We start from the raw sequence: 24,343 nt of genomic DNA, 5'->3' as shown, positions 1-24,343 counted from the left end.
TGCGTCCGACCCAATGCTTGCGCGCGCGCGCAAGCGCGGCCGCGAAATCCCCCGCGCAGTCCGCCTGACGCCGCCGTGCCGCGCCGCGCCGTAGTGTAAGCTCGTCGCGTCCCCGATGTCTGATGTCTCCCCGCCCCGCCAGCGGCATCGGGCGTTTGGTTTTCTGATGAGGTTCGGGCTTAAACCCGAACTGAATTTCGGTTGGGCGCGGCCGCCCCGGCCATCCGGATCCGCCACCTGCATGGCGGTGGCTGCTCGGTGTCCAGATCCGAGCCTCTCGGCCGCGCCCTCGGTGGATCTGAGGTCGTTGCGGTGGTTAGGTTCCTGGCATCAGATCTGCTGTGCCTCCTAGTTACGATCTGAGATTGCATTGGCTGTGTACTGTATCTGTAGAGCGACTGTCAGGGAGTGAGTGCTGGTTTTATGTGCTGATTGTTATTATCATTTCTAATGATCAATTTGTTTCCTCGGCCGTTCTAACCGGTCGGCCAATTTAATTTGCCTCCAGTTCTGTCCAATTATGCATATCCGTAGTACCAGGACATTTTCTGATCAGCGTTGTTACTATTTTATTTCACATATAAATCCTGTGTTTAACTTGAACTCTGCATGTCCTCCTCGTCCTAAGACGTTTTGATCCCAGACATCCGTTCCCCTGAATGTTATGTTGTTTGTAGTAGTATATGATGATGCCTTCATGCCTGAGAGGGACCCTGCTTTCTTTCCGGCCGATTTTAGCTGTCCTGTACCCACACCATGGGAGTTGGCTGGATCCTAAATGGAGGCCTTTAGTGCGTGTTGCCTGCCTTCATGGCACGGCTAAACATTCCCAGTATAAAGAAACATCCTGGCTTAGCCAAAGGTATTTCTTAAGCTTCTTAATTCTTACTGAAGGAGCCCATGCCACAGTAATAATTAAAAAAATTGTGTACATGGAAAGCACGAAGAAGATCGAGTACTGATTTGGTTTGGAAAACTATGCTGTGATAATTTTGGATTTTTATACTGCTGTATGTGCATTAATTGGATTTTTATTTTGCTATATGTGCATTAATTGGATTTTTATTTTGGATCCCGTCTGTTAGGTTGAAGAAATATATATTTTGCTATATGTGCAAAGTATTTTGTAAAGTTCCTTACCAACCAATGTTCCTGCAGATTAACTGATTTTAATTTTTTGATGGGGTAGAAAGATGGCGTCCCACATTGTTGGATACCCTCGCATGGGCCCCAAGAGGGAGCTCAAGTTTGCGTTGGAGTCTTTCTGGGATGGCAAGAGCAGCGCTGAGGATTTGGAGAAGGTTGCCGCTGACCTCAGGGCCAGCATCTGGAAGCAGATGTCAGAGGCTGGGATTAAGTACATTCCCAGCAACACCTTCTCATACTATGACCAGGTGCTTGACACAACGGCCATGCTTGGTGCCGTCCCGGACCGCTACTCATGGACTGGCGGAGAGATTGGTCACAGCACCTACTTCTCAATGGCCAGGGGCAATGCCACTGTCCCTGCTATGGAGATGACCAAGTGGTTTGACACCAACTAGTAAGTCAATCTGCATCTCTTTAATGGTGATCAGAGGTGAAATTTTTTGAGGGCATTGGTCATACAATTTTGCTTACTGGCTTTGTTACTCTCTTGCAGCCACTTCATTGTACCTGAATTGAGCCCTGCAACCAAGTTCTCATATGCTTCACACAAGGCTGTCTCTGAATACAAGGAGGCAAAGGCGGTATGTTCCTTCACCCACAGCATTGTCTCAGCCTCCTTTTCACAGTAGTTTCCTTGCACATGATTTGGTAGTAAAAAATATCTTCTGACCTGTACTACTATTTTGTGCTAGCTATCTAAATCTGATCCCACAGTGCTAGTTTTTATGTCTTGCTTTGCTATTTATGTCTTGCTTTGCTAGTTACATGTTCTTTGGTTAAAGTAGAGCCTTTAGCCACATCTGGATGAGACCCCATATCTTAGCAATCCCATACTGCAAAACGCTGACTAGTTGATTTTGTAACCTATACCTGGAGTTGAAATTTATAGTTCTGGAACAAGCATATTTTTTTCTGTCGTCCACAGAATAATGCATTACCATTTGCATACCTAACTGAATATAGAAATTCGTTTCAAGGACCTGAATATAGAAATTCATTTGCCATGCTATTTGTCTTCACAAAATGATGCCTGCATGCTTACATGTTCTTCCATGCAGCTCGGGGTTGACACTGTTCCAGTGCTTGTTGGACCTGTCTCATACTTGCTGCTCTCCAAGGCAGCGAAGGGTGTGGAGAAATCATTCTCTCTTCTTTCACTTCTTGATAGCATTCTTCCCATCTACAAGTAAGCATCGGCTGACACAACCAACTCCTTTTCTCTTAACTTGAATCTTCAGTTGATAATGTCATTTGTTATATAAATTGCAGGGAAGTTGTGGCTGAGCTGAAGGCAGCTGGTGCTTCATGGATTCAGTTTGATGAGCCCACCCTTGTTAAGGACCTTGCTGCTCACGAATTGGCCGCGTTCTCTTCAGCATATGCTGAACTCGAATCGGCACTCTCTGGATTGAATGTGCTTATTGAGACATACTTTGCCGATGTTCCTGCTGAATCTTACAAGTACGTTTCTCCAGTGCTAATCAATTCTACTCAGCCGTTTTGTGTGTTTCAAGTTGTTCTATTAAAACAGTAAAACAGCAACTAATTCTTTTGTAACCACAGGACCCTCACATCATTGAGTGGCGTGACTGCCTATGGTTTTGATCTTGTTCGTGGAACTAAGACACTTGAACTTATCAAGAGCGCTGGTATCCCATCTGGGAAGTACTTATTTGCTGGTGTTGTAGATGGAAGGAACATCTGGGCTGATGATCTTGCTGCATCTCTCAGCACTCTCCAGTCTCTTGAGGCTGTTGTTGGCAAGGGTAAGCAGTAAACAATATATTTATTATTTACCATCTCCAGGTCACAGTTTAGGACGTTTTCAACATTGACAGTTCTTTAGGTGTAACTTTGACCATCAGTTCCTATGAAAATATGTTGCTTCAAATAAAACCAAGTATTGATTATAAACATATATCTCATGATATTGATGTTGGTATTTGTTCTATACTGATAGCTGTGATCAAACCTTAAAATGTTCCATTAATACATATTCTAAAACGACCTACAGTGTGACTCAGAGGTGGTATCTGTTATCCATTGTCATTGCTTTCTGTATTAAAGCAATTGTGAATACTTTCTTGCAGACAAGCTTGTGGTGTCCACTTCCTGCTCTCTGATGCACACTGCTGTTGATCTTGTGAACGAGACTAAGCTTGACAGTGAGATCAAGTCATGGCTCGCATTTGCTGCCCAAAAGGTGGTTGAGGTGAATGCACTTGGCAAGGCTTTGGCTGGTCTCAAGGATGAGGTATGCCATTCTTTCTTTTCTCTCTCTCATTATAGCCTGATGCTTCCTTGCACCACTTTAATTGCAACTCCTAACTACCTTTACTGACATTTAATGTTGAATATTGTCAAATACAGGCCTACTTTGCCGCCAATGCCGCTGCTCAGGCCTCAAGGAGGTCGTCACCCAGAGTGAACAACGAGGAGGTTCAGAAGGCTGTAAGTTCACTGAACTTCGTTCATATGTATCAAACATTAAGAGTTTGCACATGCCAATTATTAACAGGAAGTGCATTTCTTACAGGCGGCTGCTTTGAAGGGCTCTGACCACCGCCGTGCTACCCCTGTTTCTGCTAGACTGGACGCTCAGCAGAAGAAGCTCAACCTTCCTATCCTCCCAACTACAACAATCGGTTCATTCCCTCAGACAATGGACCTCAGGAGGGTCCGCCGTGAGTACAAGGCGAAGAAGTGAGTGCCTCTAGATGGACTCTTTCATGTGATATTTCCTGTGATTTTAATTGAAAATTTGTGTCACTGCAGGATCTCTGAGTAGACCTTTCTTGTAATATTTCCTGCATTTTTATTGAATATTTGTGTCACTGCAGGATCTCTGAGGAGGAGTATGTCAGTGCTATCAAGGAAGAAATTAGCAAGGTTGTCAAGATCCAAGAGGAGCTTGACATCGATGTGCTCGTCCATGGAGAGCCTGAGGTGAGCGACGCTAATTAATATTGTTTATTGCAGACTCATTTGCAAGATGTTTGGACGTTTTGAAATGAAGCTATATCTGTTTATGGATCTTTGAAATAGGATTTTGCTTAAGCACATCGTATTTGTTCTCTGGCAACTTAGTGTATGTACATTTTTTGACAAATTTCTATGTACGTTTCAGAGAAATGACATGGTTGAGTACTTTGGCGAGCAATTATCTGGTTTTGCATTTACTGCCAATGGATGGGTGCAATCCTATGGATCACGTTGCGTGAAGCCACCGATCATCTATGGTGATGTCAGCCGCCCCAACCCCATGACAGTCTTCTGGTCCAAGATGGCTCAGGACATGACCCCTCGCCCAATGAAGGGAATGTTGACTGGCCCTGTCACAATCCTCAACTGGTCATTTGTGAGGAACGACCAGCCAAGGTTGATACTGCTCCCTAGCTTCTTACAGCTGTTTTGATTTGACGGCCTTCACGTGGAGCTGTTTTAACTGCTACTAATCGGTACGCCACTTCTTGGTATACAGGTTTGAGACATGCTACCAGATTGCTCTTGCCATTAAAAAGGAGGTTGAGGATCTCGAAGCTGGTGGTATTCAGGTTTGTATATAAGCTTTAGCTGTCTTGTTACCATATCATTACTATGTCCGCGTGGCATGTGTAACAAATACGCTTCGGTCATCTACAGGTGATCCAGATCGATGAGGCTGCTCTAAGAGAGGGTCTGCCACTTCGCAAGTCGGAGCATGCTTTCTACTTGGACTGGGCTGTCCACTCATTCAGAATCACCAACTGCGGTGTGCAAGATACCACTCAGGTAATCTACTTGGAATGCCATGAAGGTATTCAGAAAATCTTTGTTACCATCATCATCCATCCCTTACGAGACTTTTTGTTTCCTGGGCAGATTCACACTCACATGTGCTACTCCAACTTCAACGATATCATCCACTCCATCATCAACATGGACGCCGACGTCATCACCATTGAGAACTCCCGCTCCGACGAGAAGCTCCTGTCGGTCTTCCGTGAGGGCGTGACCTACGGAGCCGGCATTGGCCCAGGCGTCTACGACATCCACTCCCCCAGGATCCCCTCCACGGAGGAGATTGCCGACCGCGTCAACAAGATGCTCGCGGTCCTCGACACCAACATCCTGTGGGTGAACCCTGACTGCGGCCTCAAGACCCGCAAGTACACGGAGGTGAAGCCCGCCCTGACCAACATGGTTGCCGCGGCCAAGCTCATCCGCACCCAGCTCGCCAGCACAAAGTGAGGAGCCACGGAAGCGAGCAGCCTGATACTACTGCCTATTGTTTTGTGGGGACAGAGCGCCAAATGATCCACATTTGTTTCGAATAATCCGATTCTTTATCGTACCGCCGGTGTTTCGCTAGGCCAGTCTTGCTACGGTAAGCTGTTATGTGTTGACATGTTGTATCTATGTTTGGTGGCTGTGCGGTCTTGAGCTTGTGTCTCGTTGCGGTTATAAAGGGAGTTGAAAATTGTTGTGCATCTCTCAGTTCCTCCTTGATTTCCACAAGTTGTCTGCTTATTTGTGAATCCGTTCTCAGATGACAGTTAGGCAGGCAGGGTACAGAAATTGTAGTCTTTTACACATGATTCAGAGTAGCAGCGTTGCGTACAGTGCACCAACCCCTAGCACCGCAAGGACGATAACAATGAAGCCAACAGCATGCAGAGGCGTAAGCTTCTCCGACCACCTCTTGTCATCATCACCACCATCGTTTCTTGGTGCATCTGGTGTGGCAATCTCCTCCTCCTCCTCCTGTATCTGAATCCTGGTCTCCTTAGGCACCATATTATTCTTCTCTTCAGCCCTGTTCTTCTCTGCATCCTCCTGTGCGCTCCAGAAGCTGCCATTGCTGCTGCTGCCCGACGAGCCATCGCCTTTCCGCTCTCCGTGGGGCTGCTGCTCCTTCTGCGTGGCCATGGACGACGGCTCCTTCTGCGTGGCCATGGACGACGGCGGTGGTGGCGGTGGCGGCGGTGGTGATCCCTTGGGCAGGATGACGTAGAGCACGGCCTGCTCCTTGTCCATCACGGCCCTGATGCCGCCGGCACGGACGCTCCTAGGCACCGGGAACGACTTGAGAAACTTCGCCCATCGCGCGCCGCGGCCGTCGCCGACGGGGCGCTCGCCGGCCACCTTGAGCTTCCGGCTGGTGTTGTAGAGCACCTTGAGCTCCTCCTTCATGAACCCTGCGACCAAGGCAAGACAGACATCTTCAGAAGACACGCAAGTCACGGGCCCACAACGCAGCAGCAGTGAAGGAAGACGCGGTGAGACGCGCACCTGAGACGTCGACGACGAGGGTGTCGGCGTCGGCCGCGCGCGCCCACTCGCACCGGGGCTCGACGGCCGTGTACACGCGGTGGCGCGGCGCCGGCGCCGACGCGGCGGCGGCCTGCATGGCCAAACTGTTGATGATAGACGTACAGGGACGCTACTGCTCTCGGATCTTTCAGCGACAAGGATTGGTTAGGGGTGCATTATAGGGAAGATGACACGATATAACTATGCGGCCCTGATGGTTCCTTTGCTTGCGCTGCTCTCGGATGTTTTGCTTTGGTCGCAAGGTGCAATGCGTATGCACTCATTCGATGCAGGGAGAGCAAGGATGCAGGTAAATTTGTTAATAGGAGCACCAGTCAGCCAGGTTGTTACCACGCAGCAGAGTTGATAAATTTATTGATAGCGTAAATAAAAGAAGGTGCTGTAAGAAGTTTCAGAGTCATGCACACATTGAAGATTAAAGAGATTATAAGATAGTTGAGAGAAACAATTTATTGTGTCACAACATTCACACATTTCAGTCCCAACTTCACTCACTTTTCACCCCGCAAAAAAAAAAAACTTCACTCACTTTCCTGAGACAAGTGATGTTTTCGATAAAGAAAATACAAACGAACCCAAAAGCATGCATGTTTCATTTTCACCTTCATCCATGGACATCTTTATTTACGAAGAAATGTAGTTATATATATTCTAGATTAAACCAAATTCTCACAACCATTCTCAGCCGGTCTGCACCGATAAGCACACCCACACATTGAAGGGCATTTTCACCCACACATTATATATATTCTAGATTAAACTACTCTAATCTTGTCAATATAAAGAATGAGGGCATGTTTCGGACTACTCCGCTACCTAAAATACAGCTCCGCTATAGGAAACACAAGTCAAACGGGTAGCTCCATGAGATACCACTCGGAAGAAACTATAATATGGGGTACAACTTCCTGTTTTTTGTGAAGCTCTTCAGGGGGTGCTTCGAAAACTCTAGAAGCTGGAGTTGGGGAAAATTACCCACCACCGACACCAGTACATGAATACCCCTTCGTTTCTCCCCACGCCATCCAATCAAATAGATCTTTTTCATCAAATTTCCCATTTTTTGAAGTTGAAGCTTGCTGGAAGCCAAACATGATAAAGTCCTCTTTGGTGGAGCTGCAACTCATGTATGAAACTGCTTCGAAGAGGATTTGGTGGCATGAAGATGATTTTGACGGTGCGGAGCAGTCCCAAACATGCCCTGAGTGTCCTTCCGTCAAGTCCACAAGTGTAGATTATCCATGGTGGCGGCGGTCCTATGACATAGGGTGCACTGATGTGCTATTTTGGAGTGGTTGCTCCTGTGTTGACCAGCCGACAGTGGCTCGATGGCTGGTAGTGCTCCAGTACACTGGGATCAAAGATGCCGGGGAAGCAACCCCCGGATGATCCCGCTGACTTTTTTTCTCCGCCGGCTTTGGGTGTTGGTTCGTAGCAGCGACATGATGTTGTGGATCAACATGGCGATGCGACAACGACCATGCTTGGGGGTGGTTGGGGACAACCATGGCATAATGTGGTGTTGTGGTGGTCTGCTGGCCATGGCGGTGGATATTGGCAGTGGTGAGTTGCATGTGACACATTCCTATCATGCCTAGGATGGATGGCCTGACATGATGATGCAATGGCATAGGGTTTGGTGAATTCCAAGTCCCAAGTGAAATCCAAGCACTAATCCTGGTCGATGCAGGCGACAACAACGTCCTAGGCTGTCGTTACCCTCTTTGGATGCCTCATCAAGGAACCCCTTCACCTCCCTCAGCATTTGGATCTTGAGCTTTCCGGGTGGAAACCCGAGTTTCACCTTTGGTCGGAGGCGACAACATTTCCATCGCCCCCCCCATGGCGGCGTCACCTTGGAGGTTCGGTTTTATCTGACATCGGTGACTTGTATCATCATGTAGTTTCATCTTGGCTAGGCATGTGCGTGGCCTTGGGGCCGATGTGGAGTCGGAGCGACAGTCCAGAGAGCGCCTCGGTGTTGTTGATGTCGGGTTTGATTGCGTGCATGGTAGATTCGTTGGCTCGTGTGGTGCATGTCCTCGGGGCCAACTTTTGTTTCTTAGGTTTGTATGCCAAAGCGGCGGCTCCAAATCATGTGGTAGGATGTCAACTCTGCCAGCTTCGGTGGTAGAGTTGTTGACTGGTTTGGGGCGGTCATCTTCTCTTTTGGAACCTCCGAACAAGGGGAGGTTTCTTCTCAGTTGTTTCCCTTATGGAAGGTTCCATGACATCCCAACATATTTTCCACCAAAATATTTTTTCCCAAATAATGCCCCAAATTTCCTAATTCTGGAGGTCCTTAGACAAAGCGGGCAAGCAATCGCGATAAAATTCAGAAAATCCTAGCTCTATGGTGCAAAAACAATAAGTAAAACTTGATACACATTGCACTCATCAATCTCCCACAACCAATCCTTATCCCCTTCGAGTGCCTACTCGGGCTAACGAGGCACAGGCAGGGGCATAGCCAGTGAGGGGCGAGCTAGGGCCATGGCAAACTTGTTCCTGAAAACAATCATATATTGCTAGTTCAAAGTGCTCTAAATTTGTATGTTCAGCCTCCCTCAACATTTTTTCTCTTTCATTGCCCCCCCCCCCTTGTAAGATTCCTGGCTCTGTCCCTGGGCACGGGACCCTGCTGTCCCTAGGCACTCATCTACTGCCTCCCTCCGTTCGTAAATATAACTCTTTTAAGATATTCCGCTAAGGGACTACATACGGATGTATATAGGCATATTTTAGAGCATAGATTCACTCATTTTGCTCCGTATATAGTCCCTTATTGAAATCTCTAAAAATACTTATGTTTAGGAACGAAGAGAATAGGTGATATGGTCGGGTGACTGCAAAGTACCCTCCTTCCACTAGGCACCCTTACTCACCGACATGGTCATGTCCAGGCCTTTCATCCTAGAATACTCGACCTGAACCCCAAATGAGCTTTCCATTGTTAGTTATGGAGAAGAAAGCAGCAACATGTAGAAAATGATGGAGGAAAGCACATGAACATAAGAAAGAATGGAGGAACCTCTGTCCCAAAGAGCTGAAATGCTCGCCTTGCTCCTCTAACTTCTGTCCCAAATCTGCCGAATTGAACCACCACTCACCACAGTCAGGCATGGAATCAATGAGAGCAACGGCGAGACCCTGGCCCCCTTCCCGCACATGTAGGTTTCTTGGCGATGCGAATTCCTCCCTTTTTACATTAATGTGAATCCCATTCTAATTGATGGGGATTACGATTATCATCAAAGGTTTGTGAAAATAACAGGATTGCCTATTTGTTAGTCGCCTGGATTTCTTTTTTCATGCACGCCACTTTTTTCTTCACTACTCGTTGCTAGTTTTTGCTCTACAGATGCAAACTTACACAAGCATTTTCAATGTTAAGTCTAATGTGCACCTACTTTCTCAGTAAAAGCTAATCAAGTACGCAAATGTTCTCCCATAAACGCTAGTCTTATTGAACGTACTCTCTTCATTTTTATTTACTTCGCATATTAGCTTTGCATCGAGCTAAACTTTGTAAACTTTGGTCAAGTTTATGCAAAAGATTGTTGACATTTGCATTACCGAATTAATACCATTAGAACCATCATTCAATATACTTTTATACCACATATATTTGTTATTCTGAAAGTTTAAATTTGCAGTCTGCATGCGCAAAGAGTAATTGAGTCATACACATACATGCTTGTAGAACAAATTAACCTCGACGCGATCAAGAACTTATACTAGAAAGTTAAAGGCTTGTGCATAACATTTTATTTCATCAAGTTTGATCAACCAACCATGTCTCTGTAATCTGTAACAAACCACGATACACACACATATATACTTGCATTTTTTTCGCGGGAATATATACTTCCATTTTTCTTCAGAGCCTCCATTCGCGACCACCTTCCCACACGTATGAACTTTCACTCACTCTCACGCTTCAGATACTTCGCACCACCTGGCACCTGCTGCCCGATCGATCACAGTTCACATCTCGTCGCCGTAGCTCCCCGCTCCGGCATCCCCGCCGCCGGAGGCAGCGGCGCTGAGGTTGCGCCACACGTACACCGTGATCCCGACGAGCACCAGCGCCGCCACGGCCACGTTCAGCAGCAGCCCGCGGTTGGCGGGCGCGGCCCTCCTCCGCCGCGCCATGTCCATCATCCTCTCCGTCTCCTTGTCCGCCTCCGCCATCTTCCTGTCCTCCTCCATCTTCCCTCTCGCCTCCCTCTCCATCCTCCGCTTCTCCTCCTCCTCGGCCGCCATGGCCTCCTCTTGCGGCTTCTTGGCCTCCTCCCTCACCCACTCCCCCGTCGGCTTCGGGAAGGCGGGCAGCTCGGGCCTCGCGGTGGCAGCGGCTCCGTTGTGCCTCTTCGGGGACTCCGGCTCCGGCACGGGTGGCGCGGGCCTTACCGGCGCGGGAATGTCCGCTGGCTTCCGGGCCAGCGAGGGCCTGCGGTCAGCGAAGGGATTCTGGGAAGGGACGACGGGGGGCGGCGCCGTGGCGGCCGGCCTGGCGGGCTCGGGGAGCGCCGGCGGCGGCTTCTGGGACGGCGCCGCGTAGGGCCTCCTGGGCTCGGGCTTGGGGGTCGCCGGCGCGGGCGCCGGCATCGGCATCACCGGGGCCACCGGCGCGGCCTGCTGCTGCGGGGGCGAAGGGTGCTTCTTGGGGAGCGTGATGGTGAGCGCCTCGTTCTCGAACTTGGCGCGGATGCCGTCGACGTTGCAGTCGGAGGGGAGCTGCAGGTCCTTCTGGAAGCGGCTCCACCTGCCGCCCTCCACCGGCCGCTCGCCGCGCGTGCGCAGGTGGCCGTGGTTGTCCACCAGCACCCTGATCTCCTCCCTCTTGAACCCTGCAGCAGCCAAGAACCCATCACCCATCACACACCCGCCATTGTTTGCTCGACTAACCATACGATGTGAGTTGCATGCATGCCTGGGACGATGATCTTGACGAAGCTGGCGTCGGCGGAGTGGCTCCACTCGACGACGGGGGTGTACTCCTCGTAGGTGCGGTTGATGGCCCGGTCCATGGCTGCTGCCGGCACCTCCTTCTCGACCTCCCAAACAACAAACCCGATGAACGAACGGATGCTTGCGGTGGTGGTGGTGGTGGTGGTGGAGAGTGATGCCGGTCGCCTTTTGCCGTGGAGATGCATATATAGTCAGGAGCCATGAGAGGAAGAGGAGGAGGGGAAGAATAGATTCTTGGAAGAAGGATCGGACATGGCTTGGCTTGGCGGACAAGTGATGTTTTTCTCCATCGACTGGTGTTTCTCCCGGCGTCGGCGTCGGCGACGGCGACGCAAACCCCCAGCAAAGTGAAGTATTATTCCTTGCTTGGTTTTCGGCCGGGGTGTGGGGGGAAGAAAATCCATGTCCATGTGGATTTGCAGCAGAGGTTGGCCCAAGCCTCAAGGGAAGTATATTGGGTGGGGTTTTGCTCTTTTTCTTTCTTGATTGATTGATGAGTCATGAGTGTATAATAGGGTAGGTATTATTTAGGACCATGCGCGCGATTCGATCCGCTATTCGAACTTTTCAAATTTTGATATGCCTGTCTTTGAATCCGCGAATTCGCGGATTTTTCAAATGTCTGCTTGCATATGAGTGGTTTCTCTGTTATTCAGGTGATCTTTGGGTTCTTGAGATTCTAACTTGTCAATTTGGTCGGGTTCTTGAGGTTGATTCTAATTTGTGAATCTCGTCGAATTGCGATCATTCATCCTAGACAATGGCAATGTACCCATATTTGCACAAAGTTTTTGCTTGATGCTACAGCTTAGCAAGTAGGTGATGTGTGTCTGCTGCTCTTGTTTCACTGTTGCATAAAGCGCTTTATCTGATTCAGCAAAAAAAAAAAGGGACAGCATATGCATCAACGAGCACGCATGTCAAACAGTTGGGATCAGTGAAGTGTCACAACTGAAACAATTTTTGATACAAAAGCAAAACAATGTCGCACGACTCTACCACAAGTAGACTCAAGGTACAATACCCGATTCAGCATCAAACTTTAGTACAGTGAAATTGTTCGCAGCATGCTCTGAATATCTTTGCTTGTCAGAAACCCCGACCATCGTTCAACTATGAATCGTCAGTAAAAATGCATACAGATTACTGCTGAGATGATGGTTCCCAGCCGATGATGGACGCACACCAAGAGGATGCTACTCCACACTTGAATTTCATTGTCTTGTTTGTGAAAAACATCAACAAACAATTCAGGTGTGCCCGCGACCTCCGCACGTGGAGCACATAATGCTTCCAGTTCCTCCACAGCCTACAGCAATCGCGCAACAAACCATGTATCATCCATATAGCGGCACACAGGTCACTGCAGAAATCAGAGATGTATGTCAAGCTTGTTTACCTAGGCATCTGACTTTTACGATGATTCCTTGGCTCTCCATTATAGAGTCGACGTACAAGCCTGAACCAGCGCAGGTTGCGCACAGCACAGCACCTTTAGTTTCGCAGCGCACGCATGGGGGGTTCTTCCCAACCTCCTTCTTTTCCAAATCTAGACCAGCTGGTTTCCCAATATTCTCCTCTGGAACAGCTTTGTCGTAGCAGAACAGTGCTTCCAGGCTACTCCTGCTTCTTTGCAGGTCATTAATTGCACTTGCCCTGATCTGCATTGGCTACAAAATTTGTAAATATCTTAACATGAACTGCTACTATCAAATGGATGTCACTTAGCTAGTCAGGCCGCATCACACAACAGAACAGGGACAAATGAAGAAGAAAATCAACACACTAGCTAGTCAGGCCACATCACGCAACAGAACAGATACGAATGAAGTAGAGGAAAATCAACACACTTAGCTAGTGAGGCCACGTCATGCAACAGAACCAAGACGAGTGAAGTAAGAGGAATGCAACTATCAAATGAACTGCTACTATCAAATGGATGTCACTTAGCTAGTCAGGTCATATCATGCAACAGAACAGAGACGAATGAAGTAAGTGGGAAATCAACACACTTAGCTAGTCAGGCCACATCATGCAACAGGACCGAGACGAATGAAGTAAGAGGAAAATCAACCCCCATATGGAAGTAAGAGGCTGAGAGCTATTAATCCAACTTCCTGGCTCCAGTAAGTAGATTGTTAATAGACTGATGCTGGAATGGAGGACACTCACTATGAATATTTAACCAACAGAGCTGGGTGGAATTATCTAGAAAAGGATGCTGTTGTTGTTGCTCTCCCAGTGTTTTCAATGCTCACTATTACAGGTAACAAGGTCTGGGTAGGGAGAAGACAAGAAGTTAAGCAGTATTCGGTACCGTACAGGACGACAAAATGGGTACAGATTAGTCTGGCATAATAACAACACATTGACTTCCAAACCGCGGATAATATATTAGATCCTTTAAAGAGAAGGTTGCATCCTATATATACTTACACACCAACAACTAATGTTGGTTGCCACTGAATGATACTTACATCCTGGATACACTTGTTTGTCTATAAGAGAAACTTCCGTAAACAGGAAATTGGCTAGGTGGAAATGGGCCATGCTCACAAGGCATTCTAGTTTTTGCCTCACACCCAAAAGCAGACGTGATTCCATTTCCACCTGTATAATTCCAGATCTATCTCTGTTACCAACTCACCCACATTGTCCTGTTTTCAATGCTACAACCTACTTATCACTCTGACCAGAATAGCCCTGATATTTCATAGTAGTGCATATGTGCATAAGATTCTATCATTAAAGGGAACAGACGCTTGCTCCTGCTTTCGTCAATATGATTTGACAACGCTCGACCAATTGACAAACAAACATAGTTATTTGAGTAAGCACCAGACACATAGCTCATGCTCATAACTTGGTATCAAAACAGCTTCGATTGATTCTCGTTCTATCCTGTCCACACACATACAAAGATCATTTCGTAGGGGCGCAAACTGCATAGGCACCAATTTTTCTTGGCAACCAGGGCCAGCACGTAAGGCAGCAGTTCTTTCTTGGCATTTTAACCATTCCGGAAAGTGCAGCGCATATGATGGAATGCACTAACTCCTAGCCTATTCGAATTCGACCATGGTCACTGTAAAAGCTTACTCGTGCAGTCGTGCTCACTTCTGTAACTTGGCCTCATTATCACAGGCTACAAATTCAGAATCGCCCCCTTCCTTAGAGTATACTCCTACTAGCTAAGTGCTAAACCTATGGAACATACAAGCCCTGCCTACCTTCCTCACCCTCCTTTCCACTAAGAAATCAGTGAAAAATTAGGGAGCAGAAGCTCAACAGAATGCACCAAATCGTCAGAATTCCAGCCACCTCCACAAGCAGCTGCCTCCCGAAGCAGCAACCGGGAGGGGAGCTTGGGGCCTACACGCTTAACGTCCCCCGCAACCCACAAGATAGGGGAGGAGGGAAGCACCGAGGGTATGGAGAGGGCGCCGCACCTTGGCGGAGACCGCGCGGGACGCGGGCCGGGCCGAAGGGAGCAGCCGTCGCAGGGGCCCTCCGCCGCGGTGGAGAGGCGCTGTCGTCGAGGGCGGCGGGCGGAGCCTGGCTGAGACCTCCATCGGCAGGCACGCGCTCCGGTTGGTGGGAAATTTTCACCCTCGCCTCCGTCGCCGTCGCCAGCGGGGGGTGGGGGAGAAGAAGAGGAGGCGGAGCTCCTCGGATTGTTCGTCGCCTTCCCCGGATTTCCAAAGCCGAGCTTCGGTTTCGTCGCCCGGACACAAACCTGACCAAATGGGCCGGACTGGCACCGCCCGGCCCGGCCCGACCCGGCTAGGCACACTAACTACCCGGGCCGGCACGTGTGCTGGCCTCCCTGGCCCAGTCACGGCACTACAATTAAATGGGCCGGCCTATCGGCACATCTAGCCATCAACCCACATATTATTCGGTCTATTGGCTTATAAAAAAATGAGTCGTGCCATGCCGGCGTGTGCCAAGCCTCCGGACACAGGCACGGCCCTAGGCGCCACGTGCCGTGCATGACCCTATTAACCATGTGCCGTGCCATAACTATTGGTTATACCTCTATCAATATCCCTCACAATTAGTTTTTAGACCGATGCAATTATGAAATTTTGGAGCAACACATCCTTAGCCAGAGACGATGCTTCTTCCTGGCATGCCATTGCTTCAAGCGTGACAACATTAATGACCCCTTGAACAACTAGGGAAGAGCTATCGAGATATAAACCTGCATCATCACGGCAAACTGCTGCGGTCGACCCTCTCAGTCCCGACCTTGATATGTTAGCATCGACATGTATTTTTGCAAAACTCTACAGCGGTGCCCTTGGTCTTGCTACTACCGCCCTTGCTTTAGTTGGTGCTTTCACAACTTTCTATGCAGTTATACCGAGCTCTGATATGAACCTCTTTATGTATTCATGAGTAGCCGCAGGACCATGATAGACCTCCTCATGTATCATTGTTCTCCTTGCCCACAACGCCACCGATAGCTTGACAAACGCCTGATGTGATAGCGTGTCACATCATCGAGAATTGCCAATGTTTGGCGCTTGGTTCCATACTTTTGCAAAGGTGCTCTTCCACTTCACCACCCACAAGAGCCCATATGCACCTTGCCATTGTGCATTCAAGTAACACATGTCTTCAGGAATCCGCAGCTCCACACAAGGCGCTTGCTTGGTTCCATAGTTGTGTGAAGTATTGTGTGAGCTTCTACGAATGCTATTACTGTCCTGGGTAAACGATAAACTAAAAATGCTAGTAAAAAGGATTTAAATATGTCTACTAAATAACTAAATAAAGTAAAAAAAACAAGAGCTTAAAATGTAAATGGTGTTTCCTGCAATGATAATGTGAAGTTGAAACGAAGCAACACCAGACACAGCTATGTCACTTTATGCGGACTCAAATAAAATGTCACTTTGTGTGAGACAGCATATTTTTAGGAGAGAATTCCTTAGTTGGTCCTTTCTTAAATTTTGATTCCTTTTTTGGCCTAAAAAACATCCTTTTTTCTTTTTTGACACTCAAACTTTATTTTGTTCCCTATGTGCCATTTCCGTTAGTTTTGACAAGTAACGGTGTTAAGTTTGACCTAGAAAGACCGTTTTACCCCTTGTGTAGAATGTGACCTGATTATTTACATGCAAACGCAGAGGTAATGTGATATTTTTTGTTCGCCCAAAAAAGTGATATATTTTGTTGTAGTTCAATAATTAAAAAATAGTACTATATATATAAAAAATAGTACTCGTTGTAGAAAAAAGAATAGTTACTACCCATGTGTACACGATTAAATCATCGTTACATCGTCACGGCAACTCGTGGGTGGCTCTGGCCGTGGCGATGTACTGCCTGAGCGTGCCGACGAGCATGAGCATGGCGAAGATCTGGTGGCTGTACTGGTCGATGTAACTTGTAAGTCGAACGGTTCGAAGTGACGTTTTTATTTCTCTTTCGGGTCAGAAAAAAAAGAACAGTGTGCATGAGACATGCACGAAAACACGTGTGCAATCAGATCACAGGGATCTCCTAGCTGTATTCGATTCTGTATACATTACGTGTCCATGCAGGATTTTAATTGCTCTCTGTCCAGTATGCCGTCCCTATACTAACTGCTAAAACTCCAAAGCCTTCACAAACATCGCGGAGCCCGAGCGCTGTGACGTAGAACCCAGCACCGCTGGTGTACACGAGCTCATGGCAGCAGCGTACACGAGCCCATGGCTGCCTCCAGCAACACAGGAGCGGCGCTACCTCTCTTTCCATTTTTGTTGACAAACTATTGTCAAGGGCAAAATTGTCTTTGCACGTGCCAGTTAACACTACTGGATGGAAAAATGTATGAAAGTGTCAAATAGGGAACAAAATTTAAGCCAAGGTCCAAATAAGGAAGATTTTGTTTTCTAGGGCCAAATAGGGAACCATATTTGAAGAAAGGGCCAAATAAGGAATTCTCTCTATTTTTAGGGTAAAGCTAAATTTTATGAATCATATTCCACACGAAGGGGGACACAGATTAGATCATGGAGATCAATCAACCGCATATGCTGCCATGATTAAGAGAACTTGAAATTTTAGGTAAACCTATCTGCATCAATATTTGATGCACGACCTTCATAAATGAAGTTACAGTTGAACAACGTTGCCCTTTAGTTGATCTCACGAATGATGCAACCATAACTACTGGTTATACCGCTATTAATATCCCTCACAATTTGTTTTTAGTCTGATGCAATTATGAAATTTTGGAGCAGCACATCCTTAGCTAGAGACAATGTTTCTTCCTGGCATGCCATTTTCTTCAAGAGTGACAACATCAGTGACCCCTTGAACAACTAGGGAAGATATACCGAGGTATAAACATGCATCATCATGACAAACTGTTGCGCCCGGTCCTCTCTGTCCCGACCTTGCTATGCTAGCATCGACATGTATTTTTGTAAAGCCCTGCAGCGGTGCCCAGGGTCTTGCTACAATCGCCCTTTGCTTTAGTTGGTGCTTAGACAGCTTTCTACGTAGTTATATCGAGCTCCGATATCAACCTCTTTTATGAATTCATGAGTAGCTGCAGGACTGTGAACATGTGATCATACTGCCCACAACGTCACCGATAGCTTGACAAACGCGTCATGTGATAGCGTGTCCCATCATCGAGAATAACCATTATTTTGGCGCTTGGTTCCATAGTTTTGCAAAGGTGCTATGCCAGTTCACCATCCACAAGATCCCATACACACCTTGTCATTGTGTATTCAAGCAACACATGTCTCTAGGAATCCGCAGCTCCACACCCGGCGCAGGCTCTAGTCGTTTACATTTTTTTGCGCGCCCTAATGTTCTCGGTTGGTATCGAATGCTTAGCTAATCTCCACAGGAACATGCGTATTTTACCTGGAATTGGTTTGTTTCATAACAATTTCCATGATGATGAATATCCATGGATGCTTGAAGATCCACATGAACATCTAACCAAGCTTCGCGTCTCATCATTTTCGTTGCAATCATCATCTTGTATGCCGACCCGACCGTGAAGCAGCCGCTTTTTCAAAGCTCCACACCCAACTATCTTCACCTCCCTCATGCAAAGAGGAATGCTAAGAATGGCCAGGACATCAATATGCAGGAAGACTTTAGTGAGCCGCTCAGGATCCCATCTAGTCGATGTGTTATGATGAACTAGACGACACCCTGCGCGTTGCTGCGGGAATATATGCTAAAAAGTAGCAATATCATAAAATAATATTTCTTCAAATATATGTTCAAATAACAAAACATTCTTGAGGAAACCTATGTTTAGGCAAAACTTGAAGCACAAATATTGATATTTCTTAAAATCATGGTTAGTAGTAAAACATTTTACCACATGACAATACAAAAAGTAAACTGCCATAGATAATTAGATATCACAATCCATTACATTTTGTATTAAATATATGGATAAACAGTCCTTCGTCGGAAAAGAAGTGGTATCAACAAATGGACATACTGTACATAGATCAAAATGTGGCTGCACACAAAACAGAAACTACGATTAATTTAACGCATCCTAGTAACACAAAGAAGTGTTCTAATGTTAGAGCAATAAAGTAGTCAACATGTATGGGAAAAGCACGATTTGTTTTTCATATGAGCACGCACACTAAAATCTTGTATGGAAATTATTCTCGTCGTCCCTCTCATCGTTCCTCTTACTAAGAGAGCTGCTAGACGGAAACAAACGTCAGCAAGAAGTGTGTCTCTTTCTCAAACTATCAGCAAAAATCATCTCAGCATAACAACCATTTATTCCTGATTCCTATAAGGGAAGAACAAATATGTGGTAAAGATAAAGACTTTGGTGATCCTACAAAAATAAATTTAACAGTAGTAAATGCAAACATACCAATGAATGACAAATCAATGTTTCTCGATCCTTTATGTAGAATTCTTTCCTCAGTTGTTGATTCAGGTTGTACCGAACAAAAGGAAATCTACATAGAAGTATACAGGGCGTAAGAATATATATCATATACTTGTAATAACATGGAAACCGAAATGAAAATGTTACAAAACTATACATGCAAACAGAGCCTGATTGAAAAAGTCATGAACAACCAGAACCTGAGCCAAAAATACCCCAGCAAAAATATTGAAGGACAAAAAATAGAGCTGCCAATAATAGTACTCAGCAACATCTAAAACTGAAATCAATTCTCCCGAAAAATTACGTAATAACAATAGCATAATAGGCACCAAAATTTGAAAGTAAATCACATCAATGTTGTAAGTAGGGATAATTGAGTGCAGAGGAGGTGCAACAAATAACTGAGGGTAGCTGACCACCATAAGAAAAGGGGCACCTTCTGGTTGCTTGCAATGGCGCTTGAGATATCCATCAGCACTCATACCGCGGGCGTGCTACAACTATCAAATCCACCGCGGACGGATTGATCTACGTTTATCAGCATGCCGTTACTCAATCCCACCCATGGGGCATGGCTCCCTGCTAACGTAACCAAATCAAATCAGCATACCTTAATCACTATCAAATCCAACTATACGAATATGACTGTAATCAAATTAGCTGGTGGGTTAAGAAAAAATGGAAAATCTGAAGGTAGAAGGATGAGTAGCAGAGGCATGACCATCATGTGTTGAAATACCTGGCCGCTGTCTCCACCCAGCTGTTTTTCTCCCAGTCCGAAAGGAAGCCGACACGGGATCCACCAGTTCCCAACCAACGTTGGAGTTGCTTCGCCTGAATAGAGAAAGGAGGACGAAAGCCGCCAACTGAACGATGCTAAAGGGTGCCACAGTGATTCCCGCTGAATGGAACAGAGAGAGGGAAAACAGCACCACCGCCGCCATGTCGACGACACTACACGAGTACAGGGCACCAGAGTGGTCTGCACAGGGCACCAGAGTGGTCTGCACCACAGTGATTCCTTTTTTCTTTTGGATTTCCTTTTCTGTGGCTGTGTGGTCCTGAAGCATAGGAAGATCATCTCTTCTTCCTGTCTCAAATGGCTTGTCATTCTCAAATTCTTCCCAAGACCATGTCATTTACATCTTAGCCAAACCCCAATTTTGATTTATTGGGAATATCCATTTTTCTATTAAAGGAATAACCATGTTTGCCCTAGGATGTGAAGCAACCTATATTTCTGCCTTGCCATTAATTCCCACAAAATTCTCATAAATCCTTTGGGTCATATCGATCAAAGATATGTCCAAACTCTTCCTTGCCTAGTTCAGAAATAATTCAGGAATATTCATTTTCCTATTCAATCATGAATGTCACTTTGTGAAGGAAATGTCATTTGTATCTTCTTAATTGATCTCAAACTTCTCGAGCACTCTTTCGTACCCAAATCATTTCCATATGAAAAAATTCACCTTCATTTGTCTAGTCAATCTTCCTCAGTAAATTTACAGAGTTTTTGACCAGAGGGGAGCTTTATGAAGAAAGTACTAGCCAGACATATCAAAATGAGTTGAAATTTTTCCATATTATCAGTATACTCACATCTTCACTCTCCTAAAAATTTGAGCTTCATCCAATGATCCATGTGAGCACATCATCCAATCTTTGATTCTGGTCATATTTTTAGATTGCGAAGCAACTATATTTTATATTGCTACATAATTTCTGGAAGTTTACTAGGACATGCTTCCACCAATATAACATCTGTCTACCAAATCTGGTCCCATTTCATGTAGCAAATTTGCCTCAATGATTTTCCTAAATTTTTGTCCAAGGAGGACCACTGTGAAGGAAGTACTATTTTTGTGCGTCCAAATGGTATGAAATTTTTACAGTGCCTTCGTATGCCCAAATGAAAATCCTCTACCAAATTTCAGCCCGATCACATCATTCACGCGAGTGCATCTTCCATTTCTATTTTCTAGCCAGATTGGCACTTTGTACAGAAAGTGCTAGTTAAACCGTTCCATTTGATCTGATATTTTGCATAGACAATCATCTTAGTGCATCTTCCATTTCTATTTTCTAGCCAGATTGGCACTTTGTACAGAAAGTGCTAGTTAAACCGTTCCATTTGATCTGATATTTTGCATAGACAATCATCTTAGTGTGTGATCACACCAAGCAAAAGCTCAGCACCTATAACCAATGTCGTCTCAAATCAGTGCAGTGCTTGCTTCCTTATCTCTATGAAATCTCATGCCTCAATTCTGTGACCTTTACCCTACCTCCCAGATACGGTTTGGACGACCAGAGCGCGTTGCAACGCCACATTCCGGTGGTGACCACGCGTAGAGCGCGGGTGTTGCATGCAGACGCGGTGCTCTGGCCACTGGACCCCTCGGGAGGCCCCTCCCCGGCCGCCAAGCTCGCCACGGCGTGCCACAAGCTCGCCCACGTCGCTGAGTTACCTCCAGCTCCCGTCCCCTAGCCCCTGTCCTCGCTTGCGCCCTCGCCGGCGCACCGACACGTCGCCATGGCTCTTGGAGTTTCGGCCACCACCTAGCTCGCTCCAAAGCCTTCCTAGTGGCTATTTGAGCGCGCCCTCAATCTCTCCCGCAAGCCACCGCCCTCCCAGACCCCTTCCCCAAGCCTCGGAGCCCCTCGTTCCCTCTCCAATGGCCGATAACCGCCGCTCGGCCCCCTCGGCGATTCCAGCCCCGCAACCCTCCCCCTCCCACACTTCTGCTTCCGATACCCTACCCTGGATACCGCGAGCCTCCGCCGTTCTCAGTTCCGGCGGAGGAGTCCTGCTGGCGCTGCCCTCCTCTTCGAAAGCTTTGGCCGCCACAGCCCCATCGGCGCCAGGGCCATGGGCCATCTCGGGCTCCCCATCTGGGCGCGGTGAGGGGCGGCTAGGCCTCCTCGCTCGCCAGCCGGCCCCCTGGAGCGGCGCGGCGACGGCTAGGCCGGTGGCCGGCGCCTCCCCTGCATCGTTGTCGGAGGTAGAAGAAGAAGACAGGAGGAGAGAGAGAGGCTAGGTGGGCCCCGCGTGTCATGGACACGGCAGAGGGGTAAGTGCCACCGACAGCTTGGCCCGGCCCCTTTAAGTGGAATCGTACTCCAAAACGTGACTGAACAGTGACCGAGCGGCCCGTCCGGACGTATGAGACAGATTTGAGGTGTCCGGGTGTAGATGCTCTAACAGGCCTAGTTGCCATTCGGGCTACCAGCACATGAGCCTGGCTCGCTCATGCAAAAAGAATGTTAGACATGGGCCGGAGGAGAGATCGAGCCGCGTCCGACGCGGCACGTAGTTTTCGCGGGAATGCAATGTCGAAATCACTCACTGTGGGGTAATCCTCGCGTCGTCCTGGTACCTTCTGGCGCCTTCCAAAACGTTCTATGTGCTTCCACGGGGCATACGGAGCCATCGGATCAAATCAACACGAAAGTTGAAGCGCGGCGATATTTTCCCCAGCCTCCGCCTCGCTCGACGACACAACACCATAGCAGCACGATTTCATTTCAAATAATTTCAAAAACAAAAAAAACTTTCTCTTCGCCTTCTAATCCCGAGGAGAGGCGGTTACGAGCGCCAGAGGAGCACGAGAGAGGCCACCCACCCGCCCGCCCTCACGTGCCGCGGTCGCTCCCCCGCGGCCGCATCTGGGCCGTCCGCGCGCGCAGCTGGCCACTCCCCACCCGAAAGGCAGCACCACTTTCTCTAAACCCATTTCAGTTTCATATTTGGGTAAGAAAGGTTTCTATGAAATAGGTTGGTTCACATATTTCTATTGAAATATGAGTTTTTCATAATTTTCTAGTGAAATGGGTTTGTTTCATATATGAAATGTGAAACATTGAAATTTGAACGTGTTTGAAATGTATGCAAGATTGGTCTAGTTCTAAAGTTCTTAGCGTTAGGAATTCAAATATATGAATTATTTCAAAAATGAACTTTTAGTTTAAATGATATGGACGGTTTAATTTAGCTAAGGTGAAATAAAAGGGTGGATTTATGTGTGAGAGAAGGGAGAGAGTTGGCTGTCACTAACAAAGGTGGGGCTACTAGCCGTATTTGACGAAGTATATCTCCAGTATAGCAAAAAAGTGAGAATAGAATATTCATAGCGGCACGAATCTGAATGCATGCATGAACGATGGATTGGTTAATGACGGAACCGCTCCAAATGAACTTAAAATCAAACAATATTGTGTTTAAAAATAGGAAAGAAAAGAGGACGGATAGAAATGGAAGGGGTGGAGCATGTTCACGCTAGAGATGAAGACGAGGTTGTGGGTTGGTCTAGTTGATTTCTGAAGGATGATGGATATAGTCCGGGTGGGGATGAGGCCCGGTGTCGACAGCAAGATTCTCCATCAACTCCATTCTAATTAGATTGTTGCAAATCCCACCATCAATGATGATTCAAACATCACATTCTTTGACAACTCTTGTTTGGAACATGTCGTGGTGCTATTTTTCTCAATGTGGCTGCTCAAAACATGTTGTGAAATTAAAATTGTGTATTGATCAGGGGCTTCTGCTCCCATGAGTTCCATGTCATGATCTAAAATGGAGCCATCGAGGTCTTGTTCTTGTTCATGAACCAAAGTCAAAGTTGCGTCATCAAGGTTGTTGTCGTACTCATAGCTCCATCTTGACGAATGATCATAGCATGTCTGGAAGCATTGGTGACCTCATGGAAGCAACCGAAGATGATATGTTGGGGAGACTTGAATAGAATCTGCCCTTAAGTGAGACCATGGGATCAGTAATAATAATCATCATATTTTAACATTTTGAAAAATTTGGAATTATTTGTTGCGTCTGTGAGATGGTCGACTAAAGTGAGCATAGGAGAGAAGTTCGTGTATCAATTCTACAATTAAATCGAATAAGAGAAAGAAGAAGAAATCATTGGCAAGCTATGGCCGAATTGACTGGCATGAAGATTGTAGGAACTTAAAATCGAACAATATTGTGTTTAAAAATAGGAAAGAAATGAGCACACACTT

General features: G+C 46.8%; 4 protein-coding genes across 5 annotated transcripts; 1 reads left to right on the top strand and 3 right to left on the bottom strand.

Annotated features, from left to right (window-relative positions):
• The first annotated feature begins 1,169 nt into the window (after nucleotides 1-1,169).
• Nucleotides 1,170-5,618, top strand: LOC119287143 (5-methyltetrahydropteroyltriglutamate--homocysteine methyltransferase 1). The gene is made up of 13 exons (XM_037566663.1): nucleotides 1,170-1,543; nucleotides 1,643-1,730; nucleotides 2,208-2,335; nucleotides 2,419-2,610; nucleotides 2,713-2,915; nucleotides 3,240-3,403; nucleotides 3,520-3,600; nucleotides 3,686-3,852; nucleotides 3,990-4,095; nucleotides 4,277-4,527; nucleotides 4,631-4,703; nucleotides 4,792-4,920; nucleotides 5,011-5,618. Exons 1-13 carry the CDS (start codon nucleotides 1,194-1,196, stop codon nucleotides 5,377-5,379), a joined length of 2,301 nt encoding a protein of 766 aa, XP_037422560.1. The 5' UTR covers nucleotides 1,170-1,193; the 3' UTR covers nucleotides 5,380-5,618.
• Nucleotides 5,619-5,699: 81 nt separating this feature from the next.
• LOC119283735 (inactive protein RESTRICTED TEV MOVEMENT 2-like) lies at nucleotides 5,700-6,538 on the bottom strand. The gene is made up of 2 exons (XM_037563155.1): nucleotides 6,421-6,538; nucleotides 5,700-6,326 (listed from the first exon to the last, which is right to left on the bottom strand). Exons 1-2 carry the CDS (start codon nucleotides 6,536-6,538, stop codon nucleotides 5,728-5,730), a joined length of 717 nt encoding a protein of 238 aa, XP_037419052.1. The 3' UTR covers nucleotides 5,700-5,727.
• A 3,662-nt stretch (nucleotides 6,539-10,200) lies between these two features.
• On the bottom strand, nucleotides 10,201-11,589 carry LOC119287142 (pollen-specific leucine-rich repeat extensin-like protein 1). The gene is made up of 2 exons (XM_037566662.1): nucleotides 11,399-11,589; nucleotides 10,201-11,315 (listed from the first exon to the last, which is right to left on the bottom strand). The coding sequence occupies exons 1-2, from the start codon at nucleotides 11,493-11,495 to the stop codon at nucleotides 10,450-10,452; spliced, it is 963 nt and encodes a 320-aa protein (XP_037422559.1). The 5' UTR covers nucleotides 11,496-11,589; the 3' UTR covers nucleotides 10,201-10,449.
• A 785-nt stretch (nucleotides 11,590-12,374) lies between these two features.
• LOC119287140 (protein PHOTOSYSTEM I ASSEMBLY 2, chloroplastic-like) lies at nucleotides 12,375-15,122 on the bottom strand. Of its 2 annotated transcripts, none has more exons than XM_037566660.1 (3): nucleotides 14,886-15,122; nucleotides 12,836-13,106; nucleotides 12,375-12,745 (listed from the first exon to the last, which is right to left on the bottom strand). In XM_037566660.1, the coding sequence occupies exons 1-3, from the start codon at nucleotides 15,006-15,008 to the stop codon at nucleotides 12,687-12,689; spliced, it is 453 nt and encodes a 150-aa protein (XP_037422557.1). In that variant the 5' UTR covers nucleotides 15,009-15,122; the 3' UTR covers nucleotides 12,375-12,686. The 2 variants fall into 2 exon arrangements, with proteins under 2 accessions (XP_037422557.1, XP_037422558.1); XM_037566661.1 differs by having other exon boundaries at nucleotides 12,836-13,097.
• Nucleotides 15,123-24,343: the final 9,221 nt, after the last annotated feature.

The sequence above is a fragment of the Triticum dicoccoides genome, chromosome 4A (genome assembly GCF_002162155.2).
Source record: "Triticum dicoccoides isolate Atlit2015 ecotype Zavitan chromosome 4A, WEW_v2.0, whole genome shotgun sequence".
Taxonomy (NCBI): domain Eukaryota; kingdom Viridiplantae; phylum Streptophyta; class Magnoliopsida; order Poales; family Poaceae; genus Triticum; species Triticum dicoccoides.
The sequence above is the reverse complement of the archived record's forward strand: the minus strand, read 5'-3'. Positions and strand labels throughout refer to the sequence as shown.

What these genes read in the sequence shown, in the direction of transcription:
- LOC119287142 (XM_037566662.1), bottom strand. Translation starts at nt 11,495, where the DNA reads ATGGACCGGGCCATCAACCGCACCTACGAGGAGTACACCCCCGTCGTC. An exon ending in CGTCAAGATCATCGTCCCAG is followed by an intron (nt 11,316 to 11,398) that starts GCATGCATGCAA and finishes TGGCTGCTGCAG; the next exon opens with GGTTCAAGAGGGAGGAGATC.
- LOC119283735 (XM_037563155.1), bottom strand. Translation starts at nt 6,538, where the DNA reads ATGCAGGCCGCCGCCGCGTCGGCGCCGGCGCCGCGCCACCGCGTGTAC. An exon ending in CCTCGTCGTCGACGTCTCAG is followed by an intron (nt 6,327 to 6,420) that starts GTGCGCGTCTCA and finishes CCTTGGTCGCAG; the next exon opens with GGTTCATGAAGGAGGAGCTC.
- LOC119287140 (XM_037566660.1), bottom strand. Translation starts at nt 15,008, where the DNA reads ATGGAGGTCTCAGCCAGGCTCCGCCCGCCGCCCTCGACGACAGCGCCT. An exon ending in CCCGCGCGGTCTCCGCCAAG is followed by an intron (nt 13,107 to 14,885) that starts GTGCGGCGCCCT and finishes CAAATTTTGTAG; the next exon opens with CCAATGCAGATCAGGGCAAG. An exon ending in CGTAAAAGTCAGATGCCTAG is followed by an intron (nt 12,746 to 12,835) that starts GTAAACAAGCTT and finishes CGATTGCTGTAG; the next exon opens with GCTGTGGAGGAACTGGAAGC.
- LOC119287143 (XM_037566663.1), top strand. Translation starts at nt 1,194, where the DNA reads ATGGCGTCCCACATTGTTGGATACCCTCGCATGGGCCCCAAGAGGGAG. An exon ending in AAGTGGTTTGACACCAACTA is followed by an intron (nt 1,544 to 1,642) that starts GTAAGTCAATCT and finishes ACTCTCTTGCAG; the next exon opens with CCACTTCATTGTACCTGAAT. An exon ending in TGAGGCTGTTGTTGGCAAGG is followed by an intron (nt 2,916 to 3,239) that starts GTAAGCAGTAAA and finishes ACTTTCTTGCAG; the next exon opens with ACAAGCTTGTGGTGTCCACT.